We start from the raw sequence: 24,897 nt of genomic DNA, 5'->3' as shown, positions 1-24,897 counted from the left end.
TCTATGTGACATCCTTTTATATATTTGAACATGGCTATCATATCACCCCTTAACCTGTTGTGATAAAGACTTTGGGCGGGGGGACATTTAACTAGTGGGCTTCAAAGGTTTTCTGAAAATAAATCTGTTTTATTCCTGTCAATTGTTGCAAATTACCAAGGCGTCCGCCCTTTCTCAGCTTTTAAATTTAGAAGTTATGGAAAATTGTGAATTCACTTTGGACTCACTTGGGGGGGCATTGTTTTATGGTTATAATCACGTTATGTCTTTTTGTGTTTCTATATTGCAAACCCCCCTGTGATTATCAGATGAAGTGTGGTATAGAAATTTTAATAATGATAATATTCTTTAGCCTCTTCACACACCCATTCCCTCAATCTAGTTTTTTTGCAGCCTAGGACTGCAAGAAGATCAAACCTCTCCATTCTGAAGGAAATCAGCCCTGAACGCTCACTTGAAGGACAGATCCTGAAGCTGAGGCTCCAAGACTTTGGCCACCTCATGAGAAGAGAAGACACCCTGGAAAAGACCCTGATGCTGGGAAAGATGGAGGGCACAAGGAGAAGGGGACGACAGAGGACGAGTTGGTTGGACAGTGTTCTCGAAGCTACCAGCATGAGTTTGACCAAACTGCGGGAGGCAGTGGAAGACAGGAGTGCCTGGCGTGCTCTGGTCCATGGGGTCACGAAGAGTCGGACACGACTAAACAACAGGAAAAAAGGCACACAACTATGAAACACCTTTGCTAAAGAATGTCATCGTGAGGTGCTATTTTCCCTTTCACGGGTCCATGTGCTTGTAGCCGTCTTTTCCTCCAAACTACCAGTAGAGCAAAAATATTGACTGCCTTCAGCTCACCCCTATAATGCAGAACCCCATATCAAACATAACAGCCAATATATTTGCCATGATGCTATTTATTTGTACATGACGGAGGGAAGCAAACTGCAGTTCCAGTTGTTTACAACACAGCCCTGTACACATCTACTCAGAAGTCCCAATATTATAGAATTACAGGCTTAAATCAGATTGGCTATATATACTGACAACTTGCACAGTCAGTATCTCTGTTGACTTTTCTGTCCTCTTGTCTGGCAAACATTGTAGGGATGTGACTTCTTCCTGGGTCCAACTTGGCTCATCAGAACCAAAGGCTAGACAAAATAAGGTGGGTCCTTCTGGGGATGGTTGATCAGGTCTCATGAGCCATTATACCGTATTTTTCGCTCCATGAGACACACTTTTTTCCTCCTAAAAAGTAAGGGGAAATGTCTGTGTGTCTTATGGAGCGAATGTGTGGTCCCTGGAGCCAAATTGCCCAGGGGCAAAAGGCAGATTGTGCTTCTTCTTTTTTTAAGAAAGAGGGAAGGGAGTGTTGAACCAAAGCCGCTGAGCAAGCGATCAGGAGGGGAGATAAGGGACTCTAGCGATAAAGGAGGCTGCCTAGGAGGGGGGAGGTAAAGATAGCAAACTTGCAAGGAGAGGAGACAGGAAGATTAAAGCAATGAGGAGAGAAATTAGAAGAAAAGGAGGAGCAAAAAAATGCTCCAGCTAAGGAAAAGACACTAAGGCAAACAAGAGGGAAGGGGTGTTGAAACGAAGCCACTGAGCAGCTGATCGGCAAGGGATCGGGAGGGAGATAAGGGATTCTAGAGATAAAGAAGGCTGCCTGGGAGAAGGGAGGTAAAAGCACAGGGATCCTCAGGATTTTTGCATTGGGTCACCCCAAATTCACCATCAGATCACATAGCATGTCCATGGCTATAGCCTGCACCAAAAAAACCAGGCATCCATTGTTTCGTGGGGCGCAATGGCGCAAAAATGTGGTTACAAGGCACATGGATTCTCAGGATTTTTGCAGTGGGCTACCCCAAACTCACCATCAAATCACATATCATGTCTGTGGCCACAGCATGAACCACAAAAATCATACATCCACTGTTTCATTCAGAATATTTTTTTTCTTTTCCTCCTCTAAAAACTAGGTGCATCTTATGGTCGGTTGCGTCTTATGGAGAGAAAAATATGGTACTTCCCGCTTCACTGGAACAATCCAAGAGTGAGAAAACTGCCAATAAGAGGGACAGTGTGGGTGCTTTATAGACTACAAAGGCGATGATAATCCTCCTCTGTAGTGGCTATTCATCGAGGAAGATTAAAACGCATTTGGTTTTGGAGAGCCATTCATTCCCGAAGGTCAGAATCTCTACTTCACACATACAGACATATAGAACGGGGAACAGCCTGTCAAACAGATTCACCGGTGAGAAGACAAAACCTTTTCCCCATCAAAACTGGCGCGATTAGCTGCATTAGGCTGCAAAATACCAATTGGAACGGAACACATCTGATTTTCCCACTGGGGTTTCAGCACTGAGACAGTTGCATCTCATATCACCAAAACACGGACATATTATGATAGAAAAGGTGGCCTGGTCAGACACTGTGATTGTGAGTGGTAATTCAGAGTGTGGTTACTAAGTCTGGCTCAAACAAACTAATGTACAGCTTGGTTATCAGTACATAAAAAATGGATTTCCTACCAGTCATGGAATTTGACGGCGAAGTCCCATTTGCTTTGGGAAGTGGTTTTGAAATCCCACAATGTAAGTTTAATTGAAAATCCATTAACTTCCCCCAAATAATTTCTCCAGGTGTAGCTGGGAAGAGATGCATTGCAGAATTTGGGGAGAAATCTTAAGTTTGTGTTCCTCAAAGTTGAAATACACGACACAATATCCCTACAAAGAATGGTGAAAATTGGAAGGGGTGGGGCAGGCAGGAATATTTTTGAAATTCTTGGAGTTTTGACATGGGCCATTTGAACTATAATTACATGTGTCCTTCCTGAGCTGCCCAGACCACTTTATTCAAAAAACAGCAGCAAAAGACACTTAACAAAAATGAACTCAACAAAGCCTCTCCTCGCAGCTTTACACAAGGAATAAATACTGTCAAAGTGTCTCCTCACAAGGTTACAGTTCCATTGAGGAGATCACTTTCCCCCCAGAAATTAAATTACAACGCTCTTCCTGGTTATTGACCATATTAAAGATATTTGAATTTACAACGCTTACTGTACGGATTATCACAGGCCACTTTTGATAATGAGCAACACAGACCCTTCCACCCCACACCTGAAAACAAGTATTAAATTATTTTAGGGTTATGCATCTCCCACCATACATCGCCAGCACAAGAGAGTTCACCTTTAAATATTATTAACAACAGCTAGGTTATCCACCCTTCTCCAAGGTGTACCGCCATTTTGAAACAACAACACAAACTTTCTGTGGTGGTCTTGCTTTCGGCTTCTCCTGTGCTGCAGCCAACTTCTAGACAGGTTTCTTCTTCTTCTTCTTTTCTTAGGTGGAACTATCAGCCTGGTTATACCTCAGCCAGTTATGTTTGAACCATGTTAGCACCATTCATAGGAACTAAAGGAGTGAATAGCACGATTTTTGAGTGTATTGGATAACGTCAGATTTTTGGTGAAATTGTGACTCCGTGGGTTAGGGATTTTTTGGAAAAAAATTGTGACTGCACGGGTTAAGGCGTCGAGGGCTGAATTTTTGGACTATAATAAAAACCCTTCTGTTCCCACTGCCAAACCTTCCAGGGGAGAACTTGCAACAGTTTGGCACCATTCTTGAGTGAATTGGATAAAGTCAGATTTTTGGTGAAATTGTGACCCCGGGGTAAGGGATTTTTTCAAAAAAATGTTTTTCCACAGGGTAAGGCGCCGAGGGCTGGTTTTTTTCGGTCTATGATAAAATGTTCTTTTTGCACTGCCAAACCTTTAGCGGGGAAATTTGCAAGTTTGGCACCATTTTTGAGTGAATTGGAGAATGTCAGATTTTTGGTGAAATTGTGACCCCGCAGGTTAGGAAGTTTTTCGAAAAAACTGTGACCGCATGGGTTAAGGCACCGAGGGCTGATTTTTTTTATTATTATTATTATTGGTCTATGATAAAACGTGCTTTTTGCACTGCCAAACCATGCAGTGGAGAAGTTGCAACAGTTTGGGAAGCTCCCAAATGTATAAAGCGGATTTTGTCTGATCATATAGGTAAAGGTAAAGGGACCCCTGACCATTAGGTCCAGTCGTGGCCGACTCTGGGGTTGCAGCGCTCATCTCGCTTTATTGGCTGAGGGAGCCGGCGTACAGGTTCCGGGTCATGTGGCCAGCATGACTAAGCCGCTTCTGGCAAACCAGAGCAGTGCACAGAAACTCTGTTTACCTTCCCGCTGGAGCGGTACCTATTTATCTACTTGCACTTGACGTGCTTTCGAACTGCTAGGTTGGCAGGAGCAGGGACCGAGCAACGGGAGCTCACCCCGTCGCGGGGATTCGAACCGCCGACCTTCTGATCGGCAAGTCCTAGGCTCTGTGGTTTAACCCACAGCGCATCAGAAGTTCCTAAATACAACGTTGTCCTGTTTCATAATAAAATATCCTGCTTTTATATCTTAACAAAGAGTCCTTCAAAAAAATATTTTAAAGTGCAGGAGACCCTTTGCTGTTTAGTATTGCTCTGATATAATGGAAGCATAAGATGCCCGCAAAAAATCATCTACCTTTTGTGTTTTTCAAATATCTAAGAGACAAGACACACAGAACAGGGAAATTTACACTTTCCAAATTCCCATTACTACAGTTACAATGCAACTCTCTTTTTTAAAGCAAAGCAAGGGGTCAGCTGCGCCCAAAACAGCCAACAGAAAACATCCTTGCCACGTAAAATCAAAAAAACATTATATCATCAATCAAAGCTGCAGCTATTTGTATAAATACAACATCCAGACCTCATCGGCATTTACATTTGCTCCTAAAGGCACACTTTGGTTCACGAATTCTGCTGTACATAAAAATAGTACAGATTATTACATCAATTCCTGTAATATTTATATATAAAAAAATTCCTGCGTCTCTTCCATGCTGGCAAATTCAAAGTGGGTTATTGAAGCACTGAAGGGGATATGAAAAGCAGCCCTGTGAAAATCCATTATGTGCTTTTGGAAATTCCTGTTTTTCCCATGGTAGACAGCTCCTCCTGATTTTTTTCACAGAATCAAGTCACAAACGCACAGCAATTATTACACCTGCATCCATTTAGCCACATTGGTTTTCAAGTCACTAGCCCTCATGAGTTCCGTCAAGATGAAAAGGGCACTGGAAAGTATGGAACCTGCCTGCAAGCACCTTTTGACAACCTGCGGGGTAAAAAGAGAAAGTAATTCAGTCAGGATTTTTTACCGTGCAGAACAACACTAAGCAGAAACAAGCTCCACTGTGTTCACTGCAGTCATTTCCAGGTTTGGAGGACTGTGTTCTTAATAAATCTGGGTCCCATCCTTCCTCCTCCCATCATTTTACAGAATCATGCCAATGGTCATTATCCCATGCAATTCCACAACCCCCCACAACTCCTATTCAATGACGCTGTCATCTGCACATGTGCAATGGATGTCTAAACTGTACACACCTCTGCTTATGTTTTTGAATTGGGTGGAAGCTGGTTTGAGCGAATGTGAATCAATCAGCAGTACAGTGGTACCTCGGGTTAAGTACCTAATTCGTTCCAGAGGTCTGTTCTTAACCTGAAACTGTTCTTAACCTGAAGCCCCACTTTAGCTAATGGGGCCTCCTGCTGCTGCCGCGCCGCTGGAGCACAATTTCTGTTCTCATCCTGAAGCAAAGTTCTTAACCTGAAGCAGTATTTCTGGGTTAGCGGAGTCTGTAACCTGAAGCGTATGTAACCTGAAGCGTATGTAACCCGAGGTACCACTGTATTTCTCAAGAAACGGCAGGATGCAGATGGATCGAGGCTAACATCTTGTGTACTCTAGTTTCAAACACCAGCAAAGGCTGTGCACTGGAGTCAGAGTAAAGTATAATGTGTACACAATCTGAATCTCCTAAAATACATGCTTAACTGTGCCTTCCCATAGTTAGAAATCTGGAGTTAGCTAGAACATAATGAGCCCCCGCTCGTATTTTAGGAAAACGTTGACTAGCCTGAGCTCAGTTGGTTTGAAGACAAACAAGCTAGCCCAACCATTTTATCTGTCGTGTCAAATAAGCAAAGCAAGCGAAGAAATAAATACCTTCATGCAATGTCTGTCTCTAGAATATCATCTGTTTTAATAGGCAGCCTCTTCTCAAATGTCATCATTTCTTCCTCTCTCCTCTTCCTGCGCCTTTTTTTACAGTAACTTGAAAAGCAATTTGCAAATATGTGTCATTAAGCGCACATCTAGTCCGTAAAATTAGAACAGAGAAACACGCACCAGTGCAAAACATGCACCTTAAACGTATTTTATTTCTAATAAATCTAGATCATCTTTTCAAGTACATTCCCAATTAAGAAAGCAAGTGCTTTCTCCAAATGAAATCAGTGACAACGGGGATGGAGATGCTCCTTTAGGTATACTGGGTCAAGGCCATTTAGGGCTTTAAAGGTCAGCACCAACACTTTGAATTGTGCTCGGAAACGTACTGGGAGTCAATGTAGCTCTTTCAGGACCAGTGTTATATGGTCTGGGTGGCTGCTCCCAGTCACCAGTCTAGCTGCCGCATTTTGGATTAGCTGTAAAGATTATCTTCAAAGGCAGCCCCACGTAGAGCGCATTGCAGTAGTCCAAGCAGAAGATAACTAGAGCATGCACCACTCTGGCGAGACAGTCCGCGGGCAGGTAGCGTCTCAGCCTGTGTAAAGCTCCATGTTTGAGGTGCTTTTTTTTTGTTTCGTCCCAGCACTTTTCTCAGGAAAACCCACACCTTACCACTGAATTGAAGCAAACAGCAATCTGCAGAAAATCAGACTGATATTTGCACTGATTCAAGGGTAAAACATGGGTTTTTCTGGGGAAAGCACAGAGACAAAACAAGCAAGCAAACAAACAAACACAGAAACACGTAGCTAGAAACATGGCACAAAAGGAAGTCTGGATGAGGCCTAAGAGCAAGTTGCAATCTTTGCTTTATTCGGGTTGTTTGAAATGTGGCTTCCTAGAGAGGGATCTGCCTGAAGAAGGCATAAACTACCCCCTCAGATTTAGGGTACAGTAGGGGAGCTTGCAGATCAGAAGGTCGGCAGTTCGAATCCCTGCGATTGGGTGAACTCTGTTATTCAGTCCCTGCTCCTGCCAACCTAGCAGTTTGAAAGCACATCAAAGTGCAAGTAGATAAATAGGTACCGCTCTGGCAGGAAGGTAAACGGCGTTTCCGTGCACTGCCCTGGTTCGCCAGAAGCGGCTTAGTCATGTTGGCCCCATGACCCAGAAGCTGTACACCGGCTCCCTCGACCAGTAAAGCGAGATGAGCGCCACAACCCCAGAGTCGGCCAGGATTGGACCTAATGGTCAGGGGTCCCCTTACCTTTAGCTGGGGGGGGGGGAGAAGCCAAAAATTAAAAGTGGGTTTCAGACTGGGGTGACTTGTTGGTCCTGGGTTTGGAAACCAAGACCCAGACAGCTAACTTGAAAAGAGACAAGCAACATTTCCCCTTTTAGAAATAATATTATATAACTACTTTTGGGGCATTAGGAACCATTTACAGTTGTACCTCAGAAGTCGAACGCCTTGCAAATCGAACGTTTTGGCCCCCGAAACACCGCAAACCTGGAAGTGAGTGTTCCAGTTTGCGAATGTTCTTTAGGACCCGAACATCTGATGCGGGTTCCAATTGGTTGCAGGAAGTTTCTGCAGCCAATCGGAAGCCACACCTTGGTTTCCAAACATTTGCAAAGTCGAACAGACTTCCGGGAACGGATTCCGATTGACTTCCAAGGCACGACTGTACCTCAGGTTACAGCAGCTTCAGGTTGCGTTTTTTCAGGTTGTAGACCGCCGAAACCCAGAAGTACCGGAACGGGTTACTTCCAGGTTTCGGCGGTCGTGGATATGCAGAGGTGCTAAATTGCACTTTGTGCATGTGCAGAAGCGCCGAATCGCAAGCCGTGCGTGCGCAGACGCACATTTGCAACCCGAGCGTCCACTATACAGTGGTACCCCGCAAGACGAATGCCTCGGAAGACGAAAAACTCGCTAGACGAAAGGGTTTTTCGTTTTCTGAGGTGCTTCGCAAGACGGATTTTCCTAAGGGCTTGCTTCGCTAGACGAAACGGCCCTGCCTCTCGTGTCATGGCGACGGTCACTGCACGCACGCACGCTCGCTTCCCCGCTCCTCCGGCTCCCTCCCACCTTCCTGCTGACGGCTCCTCCAGCTCCCTCCGACATTCCGGCTGACGGCCGACCTTCCGGCTGCCTCGCGCCGCTGCCCACCGCCCTCGCGCGCTCCCTTCAGAGAGCCGCTGCCGCCAGCAGCCAGCATTGCAGCCGGAGTCGCGCTCCTGAGCCCCGCCGCCCTCCAGCAGCCGCGTCGCGCGGTGGCCACAACACGCGGGTGAGTCTGAGGTACTGGTTGCGGCAGCTGTCCTGCTTCTCCCCCCCCCCCCCGCCGTTGTTAGTGTTTAAATGCAGTGGTGTTTCGCAAGACGAAAAAACTCGCGGAACGAATTAATTTCGTCTTGCGAGGCATCACTGTACTGCTATTCGTGTAAAAGACCCAAAACACCAGAATCGACTCTCTGTGCTTTCAGGTCGGCATACTTACTGAGCGCAGGTGCATATACATGCAGTCAAGACGATGAGCGTCACCATCACACCTATCAAAGACATGACCACAATCTGACCTTCATCCCCTCTCAAATAAAACAGATCCAACCTCTCACACCTTGCGCCGGTGTAGCCTTTCTCGCAGCTGTAAAGGAGGGAAAGGAGAAGTGAGGGTTGTGAGACGCAAAGGGCATTGTGTCAATGCACACCAATGGGCCCCATCAGTGCCGGATTTACATATAAGCTAAACAAGCTATAGCTTATGGCCCCACTCTTTTGGGGGCCCCAAAAAAATGTAAAGGGAAAAAAATCTGATGTTCATTACCAAAATATAAGATAAAAAACAAATAAAATTAAACCTACACACAGCAACAGTGTTTTGTGTTGTGTAGGCTCCTATGATGTAAGTAAAGGGTAAAGGGACCCCTGACCATTAGGTTCAGTCGTGGCCAACTCTGGGATTGCGGCGCTCATCTCGCTTTATTGGCCGAGGGAGCCGGCGTTCAGCTTCCGGGTCATGTGGCCAGCATGACTAAGCCGCTTCTGGCGAACCAGAGCAGCGCACGGAAACGCCGTTTACCTTCCTGCTGGAGCGGTACCTATTTATCTACTTGCACTTTGACATGCTTTCGAACTGCTAGGTTGGCAGGAGCAGGGACCGAGCAATGGGAGCTCACTCCGTTGCGGGGATTTGAACCGTCGACCTTCTGATCGGCAAGTCCTAGGCTCTGTGGTTTAACCCACAGCACCACCCGCGTCCCTATGATGTAAGTAATGGGCCCCAATTGCTAGCCTGCTCCCTAAAATATCACTGGTTTGCTCAGTTCTATGTATAGGGTGCCTACATTCTGCATGGACTTCTTAACTGTGTTTCAGTTCAACAATTACTTTGATAAAAATACATATTTTGTTAAGCGCAAATTTCGATACCTATTAGGTCAAAATATAAACGGTTAACTTATTAAACCTCACAATAATTTCATAATTATTGTATTTCTAATAGTATATCAGTATTTTTTATATAACTGTATAATCAAATCAGTAATTTTTATATAACTGTATAAGCCACTCAGGAAAATTCATTATTCCAAAAATGACACTTCATCTGGTTGTAAATATTAAGATTATACCAGCAAGAATGAGTCTTTTTGTAAAAAATATTATTTAAATCAAGTCTTACTGACGAGTGATTTAAATCAATTTGATTCAAATCAAATCCACCCTGGCAGAAACAGGGATCCTCATCTGACTACAAAAATTCTGGTCACTGACTGATATTAAACTGGGGGGAGACTTGACATCTTCACCTCTGCATATCAGCAGCAGTGGTGGGCTTGTCCACCATCCCTCAGACCATGTGGTGGGCCGGACTATATTTTGAAGGGAAAAAATGAACAAATTCCTATGCCCCACAAATAACCCAGAGATGCATTTTAAATAAAAGGACACATTCTACTCATGTAAAAACATGCTGATTCCCGGACCATCCGTGGGCCGGATTGAGAAGGCGATTGGGCCGCATCCGGCCCGCGGGCCTTAGGTTGCCTACCCATGCTCTGGAATAAGCCCCAGAACTGAAAGGCAAGCTGACGAAGAACAGGCTCGGTTAGCAACCTGTCACGCCAGAATTCATCAGCGGACAAGTGACGCCTTTCTCTCTAGTTCGGAAAGTCGACGTACACGCATGCCGGAATCTGTTCCGCTGCAACGTAACGGCATCTTCCCTTGATGCAGTAGTGCTTGTACTCCTCAGGACATTTCGAAAAATGCCCTCTCCACCTCAGTCCTGTGGTGCCGCCTGGAAATAAAAAGTGGGAGATAAATTAGGGCAGGGAAGTCCAACACAGGACCTTCAGTGTGGTGTAGTGGTTAAGAGCGGTAGTCTGGTAATCTGGGGAACCGGGTTCGCTTCCCCGCTCCTCCACATGCAGCTGCTGGGTGACCTTTGGCTAGTCACACTTCTCTGAAGTCTCTCAGCCTCACTCACCTCACAGAGTGTTTGTTGTGGGGAGGAAGGGAAAGGAGATTGTTAGCCGCTTTGAGACTCCTTAAGGGGAGTGAAAGGCGGGATATCAAGTCCAAACTCTTCTTCTTCTTCTTCTTTTTGTGCAGCCCTCAAAGCCAGGTTAAGTGAGGTGCTGGGCTTTGGAAAGGAGGCAAAAAGCTATATGCTTTATAGGGGCGGTCTCTTAAAAAGCAGAGACATCACCTTGCCGACAAAGGTCCGTAGAATTAAAGCCATGGTTTTCCCAGTGGTGATGTATGGAAGTGAGAGCTGGACCATAAAGAAGGCTGTCTACCAACTCCACCTGGTACGCAGGCTGAGACCCTACCTGCCCGCAGACTGTCTCGCCAGAGTGGTGCATGCTCTGGTTATCTCCCGCTTGGACTACTGCAATGCGCTCTACGTAGGGCTACCTTTGAAAGTGACTCAGAAACTACAACTAATCCAGAATGCGGCAGCTAGACTGGTGACTGGGGGCGGCCGCCGAGACCACATAACACCGGTCTTGAAAGACCTACATTGGCTCCCAGTACGTTTCAGAGCACAATTCAAAGTGCTGGTGTTGACCTTTAAAGCCCTAAACGGCCTCGGCCCAGTATACCTGAAGGAGCGTCTCCACCCCCATCGTTTTGCCCGGACACTGAGGTCCAGCTCCGAGGGCCTTCTGGCGGTTCCCTCATTGCGAGAAGCAAAGCTACAGGGAACCAGGCAGAGGGCCTTCTCGGTAGTGGCGCCCGCCCTGTGGAACGCCCTCCCAGCAGATGTCAAAGCGATAAATAACTACCTGACATTTAGAAGACATCTTAAGGCAGCCCTGTTCAGGGAAGTTTTTAATCTGTGATATTTTACTGTATTTTTTGTTTCTATGGAAGCCGCCCAGAGTGGCTGGGGAAACCCAGCCAGATGGGCGGGGTACAAATAATAAATTATTATTATTATTATTATTATTATTATTATTATTATGATTGCCAAAGAATGGATGCTTTTGAATAATGGTGCTGGAGGAGACTCTTGAGAGTCCCATGGACTGCAAGAAGATCAAACAGATCCATTCTGAGGGAAATCAGCCCTGGGTGCTCACTGGAAGGACAGATCCTGAAGCTGAGGCTCCAAGACTTTGGCCACCTCATGAGAAGAGAAGACTCCCTGGAAAAGACCCTGATGTTGGGAAAGATGGAGGGCACAAGGAGAAGGGGACGACAGAGGACGAGATGGTGGGACAGTGTTCTCGAAGCTACCGGCATGAGTTTGACCAAACTGCGGGAGGCAGTGAAAGACAGGAGTGCCTGGCGTGCTCTGGTCCATGGGGTCACGAAGAGTCGGACACGACTAACCGACTAAACAACAACAACATACCGGGGCGGAGGAAGGGGCGGTGGGGGCGGTCCACCCCCGGTGTCTTCGCTGAGGGGGGTGACATTTGTGCGCCGCTTACCCGTGGGGCTGAGCCGTTGGGCAAGGGGGGAACTGCACCACTTTGCCAGCGGCATTTTCCCCTCCCCCTTCGTTTTGACAGCTGATGGAGGCTTGGGAGTCACGAGCGGGCTGCACACCGAATGTTCGCTATCGTCGGCTCTCTCTGCCCCTGTGGGCAGCTTGTTCTGCTGCTGGCTGCAGGGCATGTGCGCCGCTACGTGCACCCGAGCAGCTAACCCGCATGGTGGCCAACCGTAGGTGGCGCCAGAGTCAATGACAGGCAGAGCTTGTCACTCTAGGAATCATAGAATTGTAGAGTTGGAAGGGACCCCAGGGGTCATCTAGCCCAACCCCCCACAATCCAGGGATCTTTTAGGGCAATGTGGGGCTGAAACCTACGACCCTGGAATTGAGAATCTCATGCTTTACCGAGTGAGCTATCTAAGTGCATCCCCACCCTCTCCCCTGCTGATTTCCCAAGGGCAACATTGAGAGTAAGGAGGAAGAAGCTGGCCACCCATGCCACCACCCTAGACTAGCTGTTCTTACTAAGAACAGGAGTGTCACGGTCCAGTTCATGGGAGATCGAACTCCCGGCTGGGGATGTCGGGCCTGGGGGCAAGATGGCAGGGTGGGAGAAGGAATGAGAATCCAGAAACCAGGAGTCAGGAAGCCAAGAGTCTGAGGGTTAGAGGGCCGGGAGTCAAGAAGTCAAGGGTCCGAGGGTCAGGAAACCAGGAGTCAAGAAGTCAGGGGTTTGAGGATCAAGAAACAAGGAGTCGAACACAGCAAGGCAGGGGAACGTGTTGCTGTGGCAAAGAGCCGAAGGGAAAATGCTGACCTTATATCCCTTCCCGGCTCTTGCCACCAGGTGCTGTGAGTTACCAAGCAGCCTCACCTGTGCGGCCGTGCCTTGCCTCTCCAGAACAAACTTAGGAAGGCCCCAGTCCTGCAAAGTCCTATTGGTCACAGGGCCTGGCTCCTGCATGCACACCTGACAAGGAGGCATGCAAGGGGTAGGTGGGGCAGTGCCCCATTCATCCCAGTGGAGCATGCCCCGCTGCCATTATCTACATCTGCTTGAGGATACCCCTTGCCACAGGTAAAGTATCAGCTCCATCTACTATTCATGAAGGCTGAGGCACCTGCAAATTGAACTACGAAGCCTTGAATGCTCTGCGCCAGACTCTTTGGAAACCCAACAGCACAAGAGAACAGAAACTCTGCTCCGTTCCACTCCGGGAACTATCATCACAGGGGTTAAAAGTTAATGCTGCTACAAAAGAATGATTAGCTGTGCGGATTGTGTTACCAGGCTGAATACTAAATGACGCTCTGCGAAGAATGCAGTCCGTCCCGCGGCAGATTACACAGTCTCCACTCTCGACAGAGGAGATCTCTCACAGTGGGCATTTTCAAAGAGACGGTGCAAACGTAAAGGGAAACAGGTCACCAGAGGTTCACATCTCAACAGGAAACTCTGGGCGGCTCCCAACAGAATATTAAAAACACGTTAAAACATCAAATGTTAAAAACTTCCCCAAACAGGGCTGCCTTCAGATGTCTACTAAAAGTCAGATAGTTGTTTATTTCCTTGACATCTGATGGGAGGGCATTCCACAGGGCGGGTGCCACTACCGAGAAGGCCCTGTGCCTGGTTCCCTGTAACCTCACTACTCGCAGTGAGGGAACTGCCAGAAGGTCCTCAGAGCTGGACCTCAGTGTCCAGGCTGAACGATGGGGGTGGAGACGCTCCTTCAGATATACTGGGCCGTTTAGGGCTTTAAAGGTCAGCACCAATACTTTGAATTGTGCTCGGAAATGTACTGGGAGCCATGATGGCCCTGCTTCCATGCTTGGAGGCAATAGTCTTTATGAATATTGGTTGCTGGAAACAACAGGAGGAAAAGGGCTCTTGTGTGCGAATTCTGCTTGCTGGTTTCCCACAGGCTACTGTGAGAACGGGATGTTGAATTAGGCGAGCCATTGGCTTAATCCTACAGGCTATTCTTATGTTATGCATTGACTCCTATTCTAGACATCTGGAGGAATCATAGCAATACACACGTTAGGGAAGAGAAGAGATAACGTCTGGGTTAGAAGTCTGGGGGATCCTTAAGAGTAAAAGGTAAAGGTAAAGGGTCCCCTGACCACCAGGTCCAGTCGTGACCGATTCTGGGGTTGCGGCGCTCATCTCGCTTTATTGGCCGAGGGAGCCGGCGTACAGCTTCCGGGTCATGTGGCCAGCATGACTAAGCCACTTCTGGTGAACCAAAGCAGCGCACGGAAACGCCGTTTACCTTCCCACTGGAGCGGTACCTATTTATCTACTTGCACTTTGACGTGCTTTCGAACTGCTAGGTTGGCAGGAGCAGGGTCCAAGCAACGGGCGCTCACCCCGTCGCGGGGATTTGAACCGCCGACCATCTGATCAGCAAATCCTAGGCTCTGTGGTTTAATAATAAAATGATTTTATTTATATCCCGCCCTCCCCAGCCGAAGCCGGGCTCAGAGCGGCTAACAACAGTAAAATAATACAGCATTCTAAAATCGATTCATTCTAAAATCAGTTCAAAATCAAATTAATAGCAACCATTGGGCTAGAGTTCTGTGGGGATTACCAAAGGAGGGGGTCAGACTGTGCCTTGGCCAAAGGCCTGGTGGAACAGCTCTGTCTTGCAGGCCCTGCGGAAAGATGTCAAGTCTCGCAGAGCCCTAGTCTCTTGTGACAGAGTGTTCCACCAGATCGGGGCCACAGCCGAAAAAGCCCTGGTTCTGGTTGAGACCAGCCTAACCTCCCTGTGGCCCAGGACCTCCAAAATGTTTTTGTTTGAAGACCGTAAGGTCCTCCGTGGGACATAACAGGAGAGGCGGTCCCGTAGGTATGAGGGTCGTACGCCGTATAGGGCTTTAAAAGTTAAGACCAGCACCTTAAACCTGATCCTGTACTCCACCGGGAGCCAGTGCAGCTGGTATAGCACCAGGTGAATGTGATCTCGCAGTGAGGACCCCGTAAGGAGTCTCGCCGCGGCATTCTGCACCCGCTGGAGTTTCTGGGTCAGTCTCAAGGGCAGCCCCTTCGTGGGGCACTCCCTCCCCCCCCCCAGCACCGTGATTGTACTTTCGAAGAAAAGGAAAAGGGGACTCCAATAATAATAATAATAATAATAATAATAATAATAATAATAATAATAATTTATTTATACCCCACCCATCTGCCTGGGTCCCCCCAGCCACTCTGGGCGGCTTCCAACAACAAAATATTAAAATACAGTAATGCATCAAACATTAAAAGCTTCCCTAAATAGGGCTGCCTTCAGATGTCTTCTAAAAGTCTGGTAGTTGTTGTTCTCTTTGACATCTGCCGGGAGGGCGTTCCACAGGGCGGGTGCCACCACCGAGAAGGCCCTCTGCCTGGTTCCCTGTAACTTGGATTCCTCGGCACTGGACCTCAGAGTCTGGGCAGAACGATGGAGGTGGAGACAAGATATGGTGGCTTAACTAAATGTGCCTTAACTAAATTAAAACTACAGTGGTGCCCCGCAAGACGAATGCCTCGCAAGACGGAAAACCCGCTAGACGAAAGGGTTTTCCGTTTTGGAGGTGCTTCGCAGGACGAATTTCTCTATGGGCTTGCTTCGTAAGACGAAAATGTCTTGCGATTCCTGGGGGTTTTTTTTCGCTCCCCACCCCCTTTTTCTAAGGCACTAAACTGCTAATAGCCTTTTAGCAGCTAATCCGCTAATCCCTTAAGACTTTAATAGCCGCTAATAGCCGCTAATAGCCGCTAAGCCGCTAATCCGCTAATGGGCTTGCTTCGCAAGACGAAAAAAACGCTAGATGAAGAGACTCACGGAACGGATTCTTTTCGTCTTGCGAGGCACCACTGTACTGATTAAGACCTCCCCATTAGTGGGAAAGGCAAACAAACATTTTAATCAATGTGGGAGTCCAAGATCTAGCGCAGTCTCTACCCACTGACCTAAATGGCTTCAAAACGAGCAAGATCGGCTCTCGTTGGTCTTCTGGAAGGTTCAAATTGTCAGTGATTTCAGACGAAGACTCTTCACTTCAGATGGACATAACTCTTCCTGCTAGGAAGACTAGAGTGATTTCAGCCTGAACTGAAAAAATACCTGCTGGCCTTGAATATATTCTACCAAAAAAATGCTATATTTGGACATGGGCAGAAAGTAGAGCAAACTCAATCTTGGCCCCAAACCATTCTAAACATTTTAATCTCCAGTTGACATTTGAATGAGTAATAATCTGTCAGTTTGCAGTGGTATCCCAAACTAAAATGAGACTTGCATAACTCAGGTGGGAGGTAACAGAGTAGCAAGAAGATATGAGGAAAGCAGCCTGCATATAGTTATTATTTATACCAGGGGTCAGCAAACTTTTTCAGCAGGGGGCCGGTCCACTGTCCCTCAGACCTTGTGCGGGGCCGGACTATATTTTGAAGGGGGAAAATGAATGAATTTGTATGCCCCACAAATAACCCAGAGATGCACTTTAAATAAAAAGACTCATGTAAAAACACACTGATTCCTGGACCGTCCATGAGCCGGATTTAGAAGGCGATTGGGCCGGATCTGGCCCCCGGGCCTTAGTTTGCCTACCCATGATTTATACTTTTAACTCCCTGCCCTTAATACAGTGGTAAAAGGTAAAGGTAAAGGGACCCCTGACCATTAGGTCCAGTCGTGAACGACTCTGGGGTTGCGGCGCTCATCTCGCTTTATTGGCCGAGGGAGCTGGCATACAGCTTCTGGGTCATGTGGCCAGCATGACTAAGCCGCTTCTGGCGAACCAGAGCAGCGCACGGAAACGCCGTTTACCTTCCCGCTGGAGTGGTACCTATTTATCTACTTGCACTTTGATGTGTTTTCGAACTGCTAGGCTGGCAGGAGCAGGGACTGAACAACAGGAGCTCACCCCGTCACGGGGATTTGAATTGCTGACCTTCTGATCAGCAAGTCCTAGGTTCTGTGGTTTAACCCACAGCGCCACCCACGTCCCTAATGCAGTGGTACCTCGGGTTAATTACTTAATTCGTTCCAGGGGTCCGTTCTTAACCTGAAACTGTTCTTAGAATCATAGAATCATAGAATCATAGAGTTGGAAGAGACCACAAGGGTCATCGAGTCCAACCCCCTGCCAAGCAGGAAACACCATCAGAGCACTCCTGACATATGGCTGTCAAGCCTCTGCTTAAAGACCTCCAAAGAAGGAGACTCCACCACACTCCTTGGCAGCAAATTCCACTGTCGAACAGCTCTTACTGTCAGGAAGTTCTTCCTAATGTTTAGGTGGAATCTTCTTTCTTGTAGTTTGGATCCATTGCTCCGTGTCCGCTTCTCTGGAGCAGCAGAAAACAACCTTTCTCCCTCCTCTATGTGACATCCTTTTATATATTTGAACATGGCTATCATATCACCCCTTAACCTCCTCTTCTTAACCTGAAGCACCACTTTAACTAATGGGACCTCCCGCTGCTGCCATGCTGCTGGAGCACAATTTCTGTTCTCATCCTGAAACAAAGTTCTTAACCCGAGGTACTATTTCTGAGTTAGCGGAGTCTGTAACCTGAAGCATATGTAACCTGAAGCGTATGTAACCCGAGGTACCACTGTATACTCATTCCATGCTCTCCACACACCCCTGTCCTTTTTAAGCCCTTTACACAGATATAGCCAGGGTGGCATGATGGCAAGAGTGTCAGACTATGACCTTGGAAACGATGGTCTGAATCCCCACTCAGCCATGAAGATCACTGGGTGAGCTTGGTCCAGTTGCCATCTGTTAGCCTAACCTACCTCACAGGGTTGTTGTGAGGACGAAATAGAGAGGATAAGAACCATGCAAGCAACCTTGAACTCCTTGGAAGATAAAAGTGGTATTTACATGTAATAAGTAAATAAATGTTCCTTTCATATCTCCAGTTTTCTCTATTTCTTTGCATTGCTCATTTAAGAAGGCCTTTTTGTCTCTCCTCGCTATTTTTTGGAAATCTGCATTCAATTTCCTGTATCTTTCACTATCTACCTCGACAAAGGTCCGTATAGTTCAAGCTATGGTTTTCCCAGTAGTGATGTATGGAAGTGAGAGCTGGACCATAAAGAAGGCTGATCGCCGAAGAATCGATGCTTTTGAATTATGGTGCTGGAGGAGACTCTGGAGAGTCCCATGGACTGCAAGAAGATCAAACCTATCCATTCTTAAGGAAATCAGCCCTGAGTGCTCACTGGAAGGACAGATCCTGAAGCTGAGGCTCCAAGACTTTGGCCACCTCATGAGAAGAGAAGACTCCCTGGAAAAGACCCTGATGTTGGGAAAGATGGAGGGCACAAGGAGAAGGGGACGACAGAGGACGAGATGGTTGGACAGTGTTCTCGAAGCTACCAGCATGAGTTTAACTAAACTGTGGGAGGCAGTGGAAGACAGGAGTGCCTGGCGTGCTCTGGTCCATGGGGTCATGAAGAGTCAGACACGACTAAACAACAACAACAAGTAAATAAAATAACTTATGCCAGCAGAGATTCCCCTTAGTTGGGGAAACTGTGGGAGGAGGCAATTGACTGGGAGTGGCTAACCATGCAGTGTACTGTAGATCTGGGTTTAGAATAGCACCATCACATATAATCCATATTGTTACCTGTGCAATTTCTATTTGGGTAGCCGCACGACAGCCTCTTTGTTTCCTGTTCATCGGTTCCATTGCCATCGCCAGTCACACAGTCGAAAATGGCAAAGCCTTCAGAGGGGGTGGGAGAGAGAAAGCAAAAACATTACACACATATATCTCAAGGACCTCTTTGCTCCCATGATGCTTGTTTTGCCAGGCACCACAATGCATTGGACTCAAATAGTAAAGGTAAAGGACCCCTGGACGGTTAAGTCCAGTCAAAGGTGACTATGGGGTTGTGGTGCTCATCTCACTTTCAGGCCAAGGGAGCCGGCGTTTGTCCGCAGACAGCTTTCTGGGTCATGTGGCCAGCATGACTAAACCGCTTCTGGCGCAACAGGACACAGTGACGGAAACCAGAGGGCACAGAAACAGCATTTACCTTCCCGCCGCAGTGGTACCTATTTATCTACTTGCACTGGCGTGCTTTCGAACTGATAGGTTGGCAGGAGCTGGGACAGAGTAAAAGGAGCTCACCCTGTCGCAGGGATTCGAACCGGCGACCTTGCAAGCCCAAGAGGCTCAGTGGTTTAGACCACAGTGCCACCCACATAGTGTAAACACAGGAGACTGAAGAGCAGTCTCTAGTGCTACTCTCCAGTCACAACCGTGCATGTAGGAACCAAGCCATCAATATTCATCCTGCAGAGTCTGTCCAGAAGGAAACCAAGAGATAGACCAGAAAGATCAGGGCCATACACCCCTTGTCCTTCTCTTTATTAAGAAAATCCATCAGGGCGGCCAAGGCTGAGTCAATCCCCAATCCCAAGTGAGCATAGATCCAGGTTATCAGTCCCGTCTGCAAAGGTCTGGAGTTGTTCCACCACAATCCACTCCATCACCTTGCTCAGAAATGAAGAATTTGCAACCCAGGCTGTACAGTGGTACCTTGGGTTAAGAACTTAATTCGTTCCGGAGGTCCATTCTTAACCTGAAACTGTTCTTAACCTGAAGCACCACTTTAGCTAATGGGGCCTCCCGCTGCCGCCGCCGAGCAATTTCTGTTCTAATGCTGAAGCAAAGTTCTTAACCCGAGGTACTATTTCTGGATTAGCGGGGTCTGTAACCTGAAGCGTCTGTAACCTGAAGCGTATGTAACCCAAGGTACTACCTGTAAGAGTAATTGAAAATCCATTAACTTCCCCCCAAACAATTTCTCCATGTGTAGCTGGGAAGAGATGCATTGCAGAATTTGGGGAGAAATCTTGGGGAGAAATCTTAAGAAATCTTGGGGAGAAATCTTAAGTTTGTGCTCCTCAAAGTTGAAACGCTTTGAGGCTTCCACTTTCAGTTTTCGGTTGTCAAACATTTCGGAAGTCAACGGTCTTCCGGAACAGATTACAGTGGTACCTCGGGAAAAGAACTTAATTCGTTCTGGAGCTCCGTTCTTAACCTGAAATTGTTCTTAACCTGAAGCACCACATTAACTAATGGGGCCTCCTGCTGCCGCCACGCCGCCACCACACGATTTCTGTTCTCATCCTGAAGCAAAGTTTTTAACCCAAGGTACTATACAGCATCTTAAAAAGCAGAGACATCACCTTGCCAACAAAGGTCCATATAGTTCAAGCTATGGTTTTCCCAGTAGTGATGTATGGAAGTGAGAGCTGGGCCATAAAGAAGGCTGATCGCCAAAGAATAGATGCTTTTGAATTATGGTGCTGGAGGAGACGCTTGAGAGTCCCATGGACTGTAAGAAGATCAAACCTCTCCATTATTAAGGAAATCAGCCCTGGGTGCTCACTGGAAGGACAGATCCTGAAGCTGAGGCTCCAATACTTTGGCCACCTCATGAGAAGAGAAGACTCCCTGGAAAAGACCCTGATGTTGGGAAAGATGGAGGGCACAAGGAGAAGGGGACGACAGAGGACGAGACGGTTGGGCAGTGTTCTCGAAGCTACCAGCAGGAGTTTGACCAAACTGCGGGAGGCAGTGGAAGACAGAAGTGCCTGGAGTGCTCTGGTCCATGGGGTCACGAAGAGGCGGACACGACTAAACGACTAAACAACAACAACTATTTCTGGGTGAGCGGAGTCTGTAACCTGAAGCGTCTGTAAGCCGAGGTACCACTGTACGTTCGACAACCGAGGTTTGACCGTAGAATCCATTGGGCCCAGGAAAAGCCTATGTGACAGTGACAAAACCTCCAGCCCCCAGTTCCAATGGACAGCCTTTACTCTAATCCCATCATAATACCTGTTTCCCATCTTTCAATTTCTCCCCCTTTAATTCACTACTTTTCCACCAACAACCAAAGAGAACAAACTGAGGCCAAGGTTTTTAAATCAACCAAAGCTCCAGGGCTATGGAAGAACAGGTAAAGGTAAAGGTACCCCTGCCCGTATGGGCCAGTCTTGACAGACTCTAGGGTTGTGCGCCCATCTCACTCAAAGAGGCCGGGGGCCAGCACTGTCCGGAGACACTTCCGGGTCACGTGGCCAGCGTGACGAAGCTGCTCTGGCGAGCCAGCACCAGCACAGCACACGGAAACGCCGTTTACCTTCACGCCAGTAAGCGGTCCCTATTTATCTACTTGCACCCGGAGGTGCTTTCGAACTGCTAGGTTGGCAGGCGCTGGGACCGAGCAATGGGAGCGCACCCCGCCGCGGGGATTCGAACCGCCGACCTTTTGATCGGCAACCCCTAGGTACTGAGGCTTTTACCCACAGCGCCACCCGCATCCTGGAAGAACAGGAGAGCAGCCCAAATGCACTCCCCCAACAGAGGAGAAAACTGATGACGACTTATCTCAGAATCACAGAACGGTAGAGTTGGAAGGGGCCACACGGGTCATCTAGTCCAACCCCCTGCAATGCAGGAATCTTTTTGCCCAACCTTAGGCTTGAACCCATGACCCCCGAGATCATGAGTCTCATGCTCTACTGACTGAGCTATCACCACTTCAGTTTCGCTTTCTGATATGATCTAATCCCGGGCTCTCTGACACACCAGGTAAGCTCAACCTGAGATGGAATCTACCGATAGAAAACTTGGCTGTGCAGCAGCATGAGAATGGATGGATTTGACGGCTAACCAGCAGCCAGAATAATAAAGCAATTGTTGCTGAACACAAAAGCGGGGAAGGCTCTTTGCACTTTCAAGCCTTCAAGCCAGCTCAGACTGGGAGGCCTTCACCTCTTTCAGCGGAATTTGCTGCCAAGGAGTGTGGTGGAGTCTCCTTCTTTGGAGGTCTTTAAGCAGAGGCTTGACAACCATATGCCAGAAGTGCTCTGATGGTGTTTCCTGCTTGGCAGGGGGTTGGACTCGATGGCCCTTGTGGTCTCTTCCAACTCTATGATTCTATGGGACTTATTCCTGGGTGCAGGACTGCAGCCATGATTCAATCCATTTGCTCAGAGACCCAGCAGTCTGTGAAATTAGATTATATCAAGAATGAAATATGGATGGCTTATTTGATTAAAAAAAATACCCAACAGGCATGCATACACACACACACACACACACACACACACAGACACACACACAGACACAGACATTCCTCCCGGCAAAAAAATTACCTGACAGCTTTTTAAAGAAGATAAACAGGTCGTAAAACCAAATTTAGACTTGAAATGTGGTTTGCACACCTGAGAGTAGCAAAGCTTCAAATATAGGAAAGGTAAAGGGACCCCTGAGCATCAGGTCCAGTCGTGACCGACTCTGGGGTTGTGGCGCTCATCTCGCTTTATTGGCCGAGGGAGCCGGCGTACAGCTTCCGGGTCATGTGGCCAGCATGACTAAGCCGCTTCTGGCGAACCAGAGCAGTGCACGGAAACGCCGTTTACCTTCCCACCAGAGCGGTACCTATTTATCTACTTGCGCTTTGACGTGCTTTCGAACTGCTAGGTTGGCAGGAGCGTCTTATAGAGTGAAAAATACGGTAAATGCCAAAAAGGGGGATTGTTCTTTCAGAGGAACTTAAGAGTACCAAAACAGCTCCATCGCTGGGCCATACTAAACAACCAGCTAAACTACTACCTCAAATTAATGGAGAGCCAGGGCTTTTTCAGCTGTGGCCCCGATCTGGTGGAATGCTCTGTCACAAGAGACTAGGGCCCTGCGGGACCTGACATCTTTCCGCCGGGCCTTTGGTCAGGGCGCAGCCTGACTCCCTCCTCTAGCAACCTGCACATAATTTTGCTTAACGGTTGCCATCAATTTGATTTAAATTAATTGTTAGAATGAGATGTTTTTAGAATGTTGGATTATTTGATTGTTGTTAGCCGCCCTGAGCCCAGTTTCGGCTGGGGAAGGCGGGATATAAATAAACTTTATTATTATTATTATTATCAATGAAGAGCCATGCTGGAACAAGGCAGTAGCCCATCCAGTTCCCATCAAATAACTCCCTACTTGTGAATTTCTCAGCAGCTGGTACTCGGAGACACCCTTCCTATAGCCTGTTGGAAGTTTGCATTCCTACCATTGCTACCTCTGAGCACTTGCAATCTAGAGGCTATTCATCAGAAACAGGGAAGGACCTGTAGAAAGGATAGCACACTTTATTTCTATTGAGGCAGGCGGACACTGGCGGCATCGCGCTGGGAAAGTGAGCAGAGCAGAGCAGAAAGGCATGTTTCGGTGCTAAGCTTAGAGTGCTGGTATCAGAACATTCCAGGAATTCTTCTGCCTCCAAAAAAATGTGATGCAGGTTCCAGTGGCGTAGCGTGGGGGGTGCGGGGGGGCCGGCGCAACATCTGGGGGGCGCGCTCGCACTCGCAGCTCTCTGCCCCTACCTGGCTCACTCACTCTCTCTCACTGCAGTGCTGGCTGTGCGAATCCGATCCGAGCCGCCGGGTCGCCGCCCACTGTGGAGGGGAGGGTGCCAGGCGTGCGGTGCGGTGCGGAGAGAGAGCGAGGGACTATCTGGGGGAGGTACAGTGCAGCGGGGGGGGGGACGCAAATTACTTGCCTTGCCCCGGGTTAGGGGGCACAAATTACTTGCCTTGCCCCGGGTGCTGACAACCCACGCTACGCCACTGGCAGGTTCATCATTCAAAGTAAGGTAAATGGCACAGAACTGGAAGATGTTCCAACTTTTAAATATGCCACCAATGTAATAATTTTAGTCGTTTAGTGGTGTACGGCTCTTGGTGACCCCATGGACCAGAGCACGCCAGGCACTCCTGTCTTCCACTGCCTCCCGCAGTTTGGTCAAACTCATGCTGGTAGCTTTGAGAACACTGTCCCACCATCTCGTCCTCTGCCGTCCCCTTCTCCTTGTGCCCTCCATCTTTCCCAGCATCAGGGTCTTTTCCAGGGAGTCTTCTCATGAGGTGGCCAAAGTACTGGAGCCTCAGCTTCAGGATCTCACCTTCCAGTGACATTGATTATAGTTTTGAAATTATTTATTATAATTGTTAAGAGTTGATTCCTGTTTAATTTTTATATGCCGATATATATTATTATTCTATACTGTTCTAATGGACGCTGTGGGTTAAACCACAGAGCCTAGGCCTTGCCAATCAGAAGGTCGACGGTTCAAATCCCCGTGGCGGGGTGAGCTCCCGTTGCTCGGTCCCTGCTCCTGCCAACCTAGCAGTTCGAAAGCATGTCAAGTGCAAGTAGAGAAATAGGTACCACTCCGGTGGGAAGGTAAACAGCGTTTCCGTGCGCTGCTCTGGTTCACCAGAAGCAGCTTAGTCATGCTGGCCACATGACCCGGAAGCTGTACGCTGGCTCCCTCGGCCAGTAAAGCGAGATGAGCACCGCAACCCCAGAGTCATCCGCGACTGGACCTAATGGTCAGGGGTCCCTTTACCTTTACCTCTACTGTTCTAATGGATTGTTGAATATTACTTATTTGATATAAGTTGGTTATTTTAAAGGTATGCTTTATCATCACATTTTTGTATTGGATTAGATTGTTATAAGGTGTACATTCTTTGATTCTTCAGCTTGCAAACCGCCTTGGGTATTGTAAAATAGAAAGACGGTACAGTACTGGTTACGAACTTAATTCATTCCAGAGGTCCGTTCTTAAGCTGAAACTGTTCTCATCCTGAGGCGCGCTTTCGCTAATGGGGCCTCCGGCGCGTGATTTCCATTCACATCCTGGGGCAAAGTTTGCAACCAGGAGTAGTACTTATGGGTTAGCGGAGCTCGTAACCCGAAGAGTGTATAACCAGTGGCACCACTGTATACAAATCAAAAGTGAAATAAAAATGA

General features: G+C 47.7%; 1 protein-coding gene across 1 annotated transcript in view; it reads right to left on the bottom strand.

Annotated features, from left to right (window-relative positions):
• Positions 1-899: 899 nt before the first annotated feature.
• Positions 900-24,897, bottom strand: part of BTC (betacellulin) — a gene marked incomplete at its 5' end in the record, with an annotated part of 34,245 nt that continues 10,247 nt past the window's right edge. Inside the window, 5 exons of the mRNA XM_083409408.1 lie at positions 900-5,214; positions 6,109-6,216; positions 8,619-8,765; positions 10,301-10,418; positions 18,700-18,798. Of these exons, the coding sequence (XP_083265534.1) occupies positions 6,111-6,216; positions 8,619-8,765; positions 10,301-10,418; positions 18,700-18,798 (470 nt within the window). The 3' untranslated portion in view covers positions 900-5,214; positions 6,109-6,110. The remainder of the gene's footprint in view (positions 5,215-6,108; positions 6,217-8,618; positions 8,766-10,300; positions 10,419-18,699; positions 18,799-24,897) is intronic.

This window comes from Podarcis tiliguerta (assembly GCF_965153285.1).
Source record: "Podarcis tiliguerta genome assembly, chromosome: 13".
Lineage (NCBI taxonomy): Eukaryota > Metazoa > Chordata > Lepidosauria > Squamata > Lacertidae > Podarcis > Podarcis tiliguerta.
This window is presented reverse-complemented; position numbering and strand designations above follow the sequence as displayed.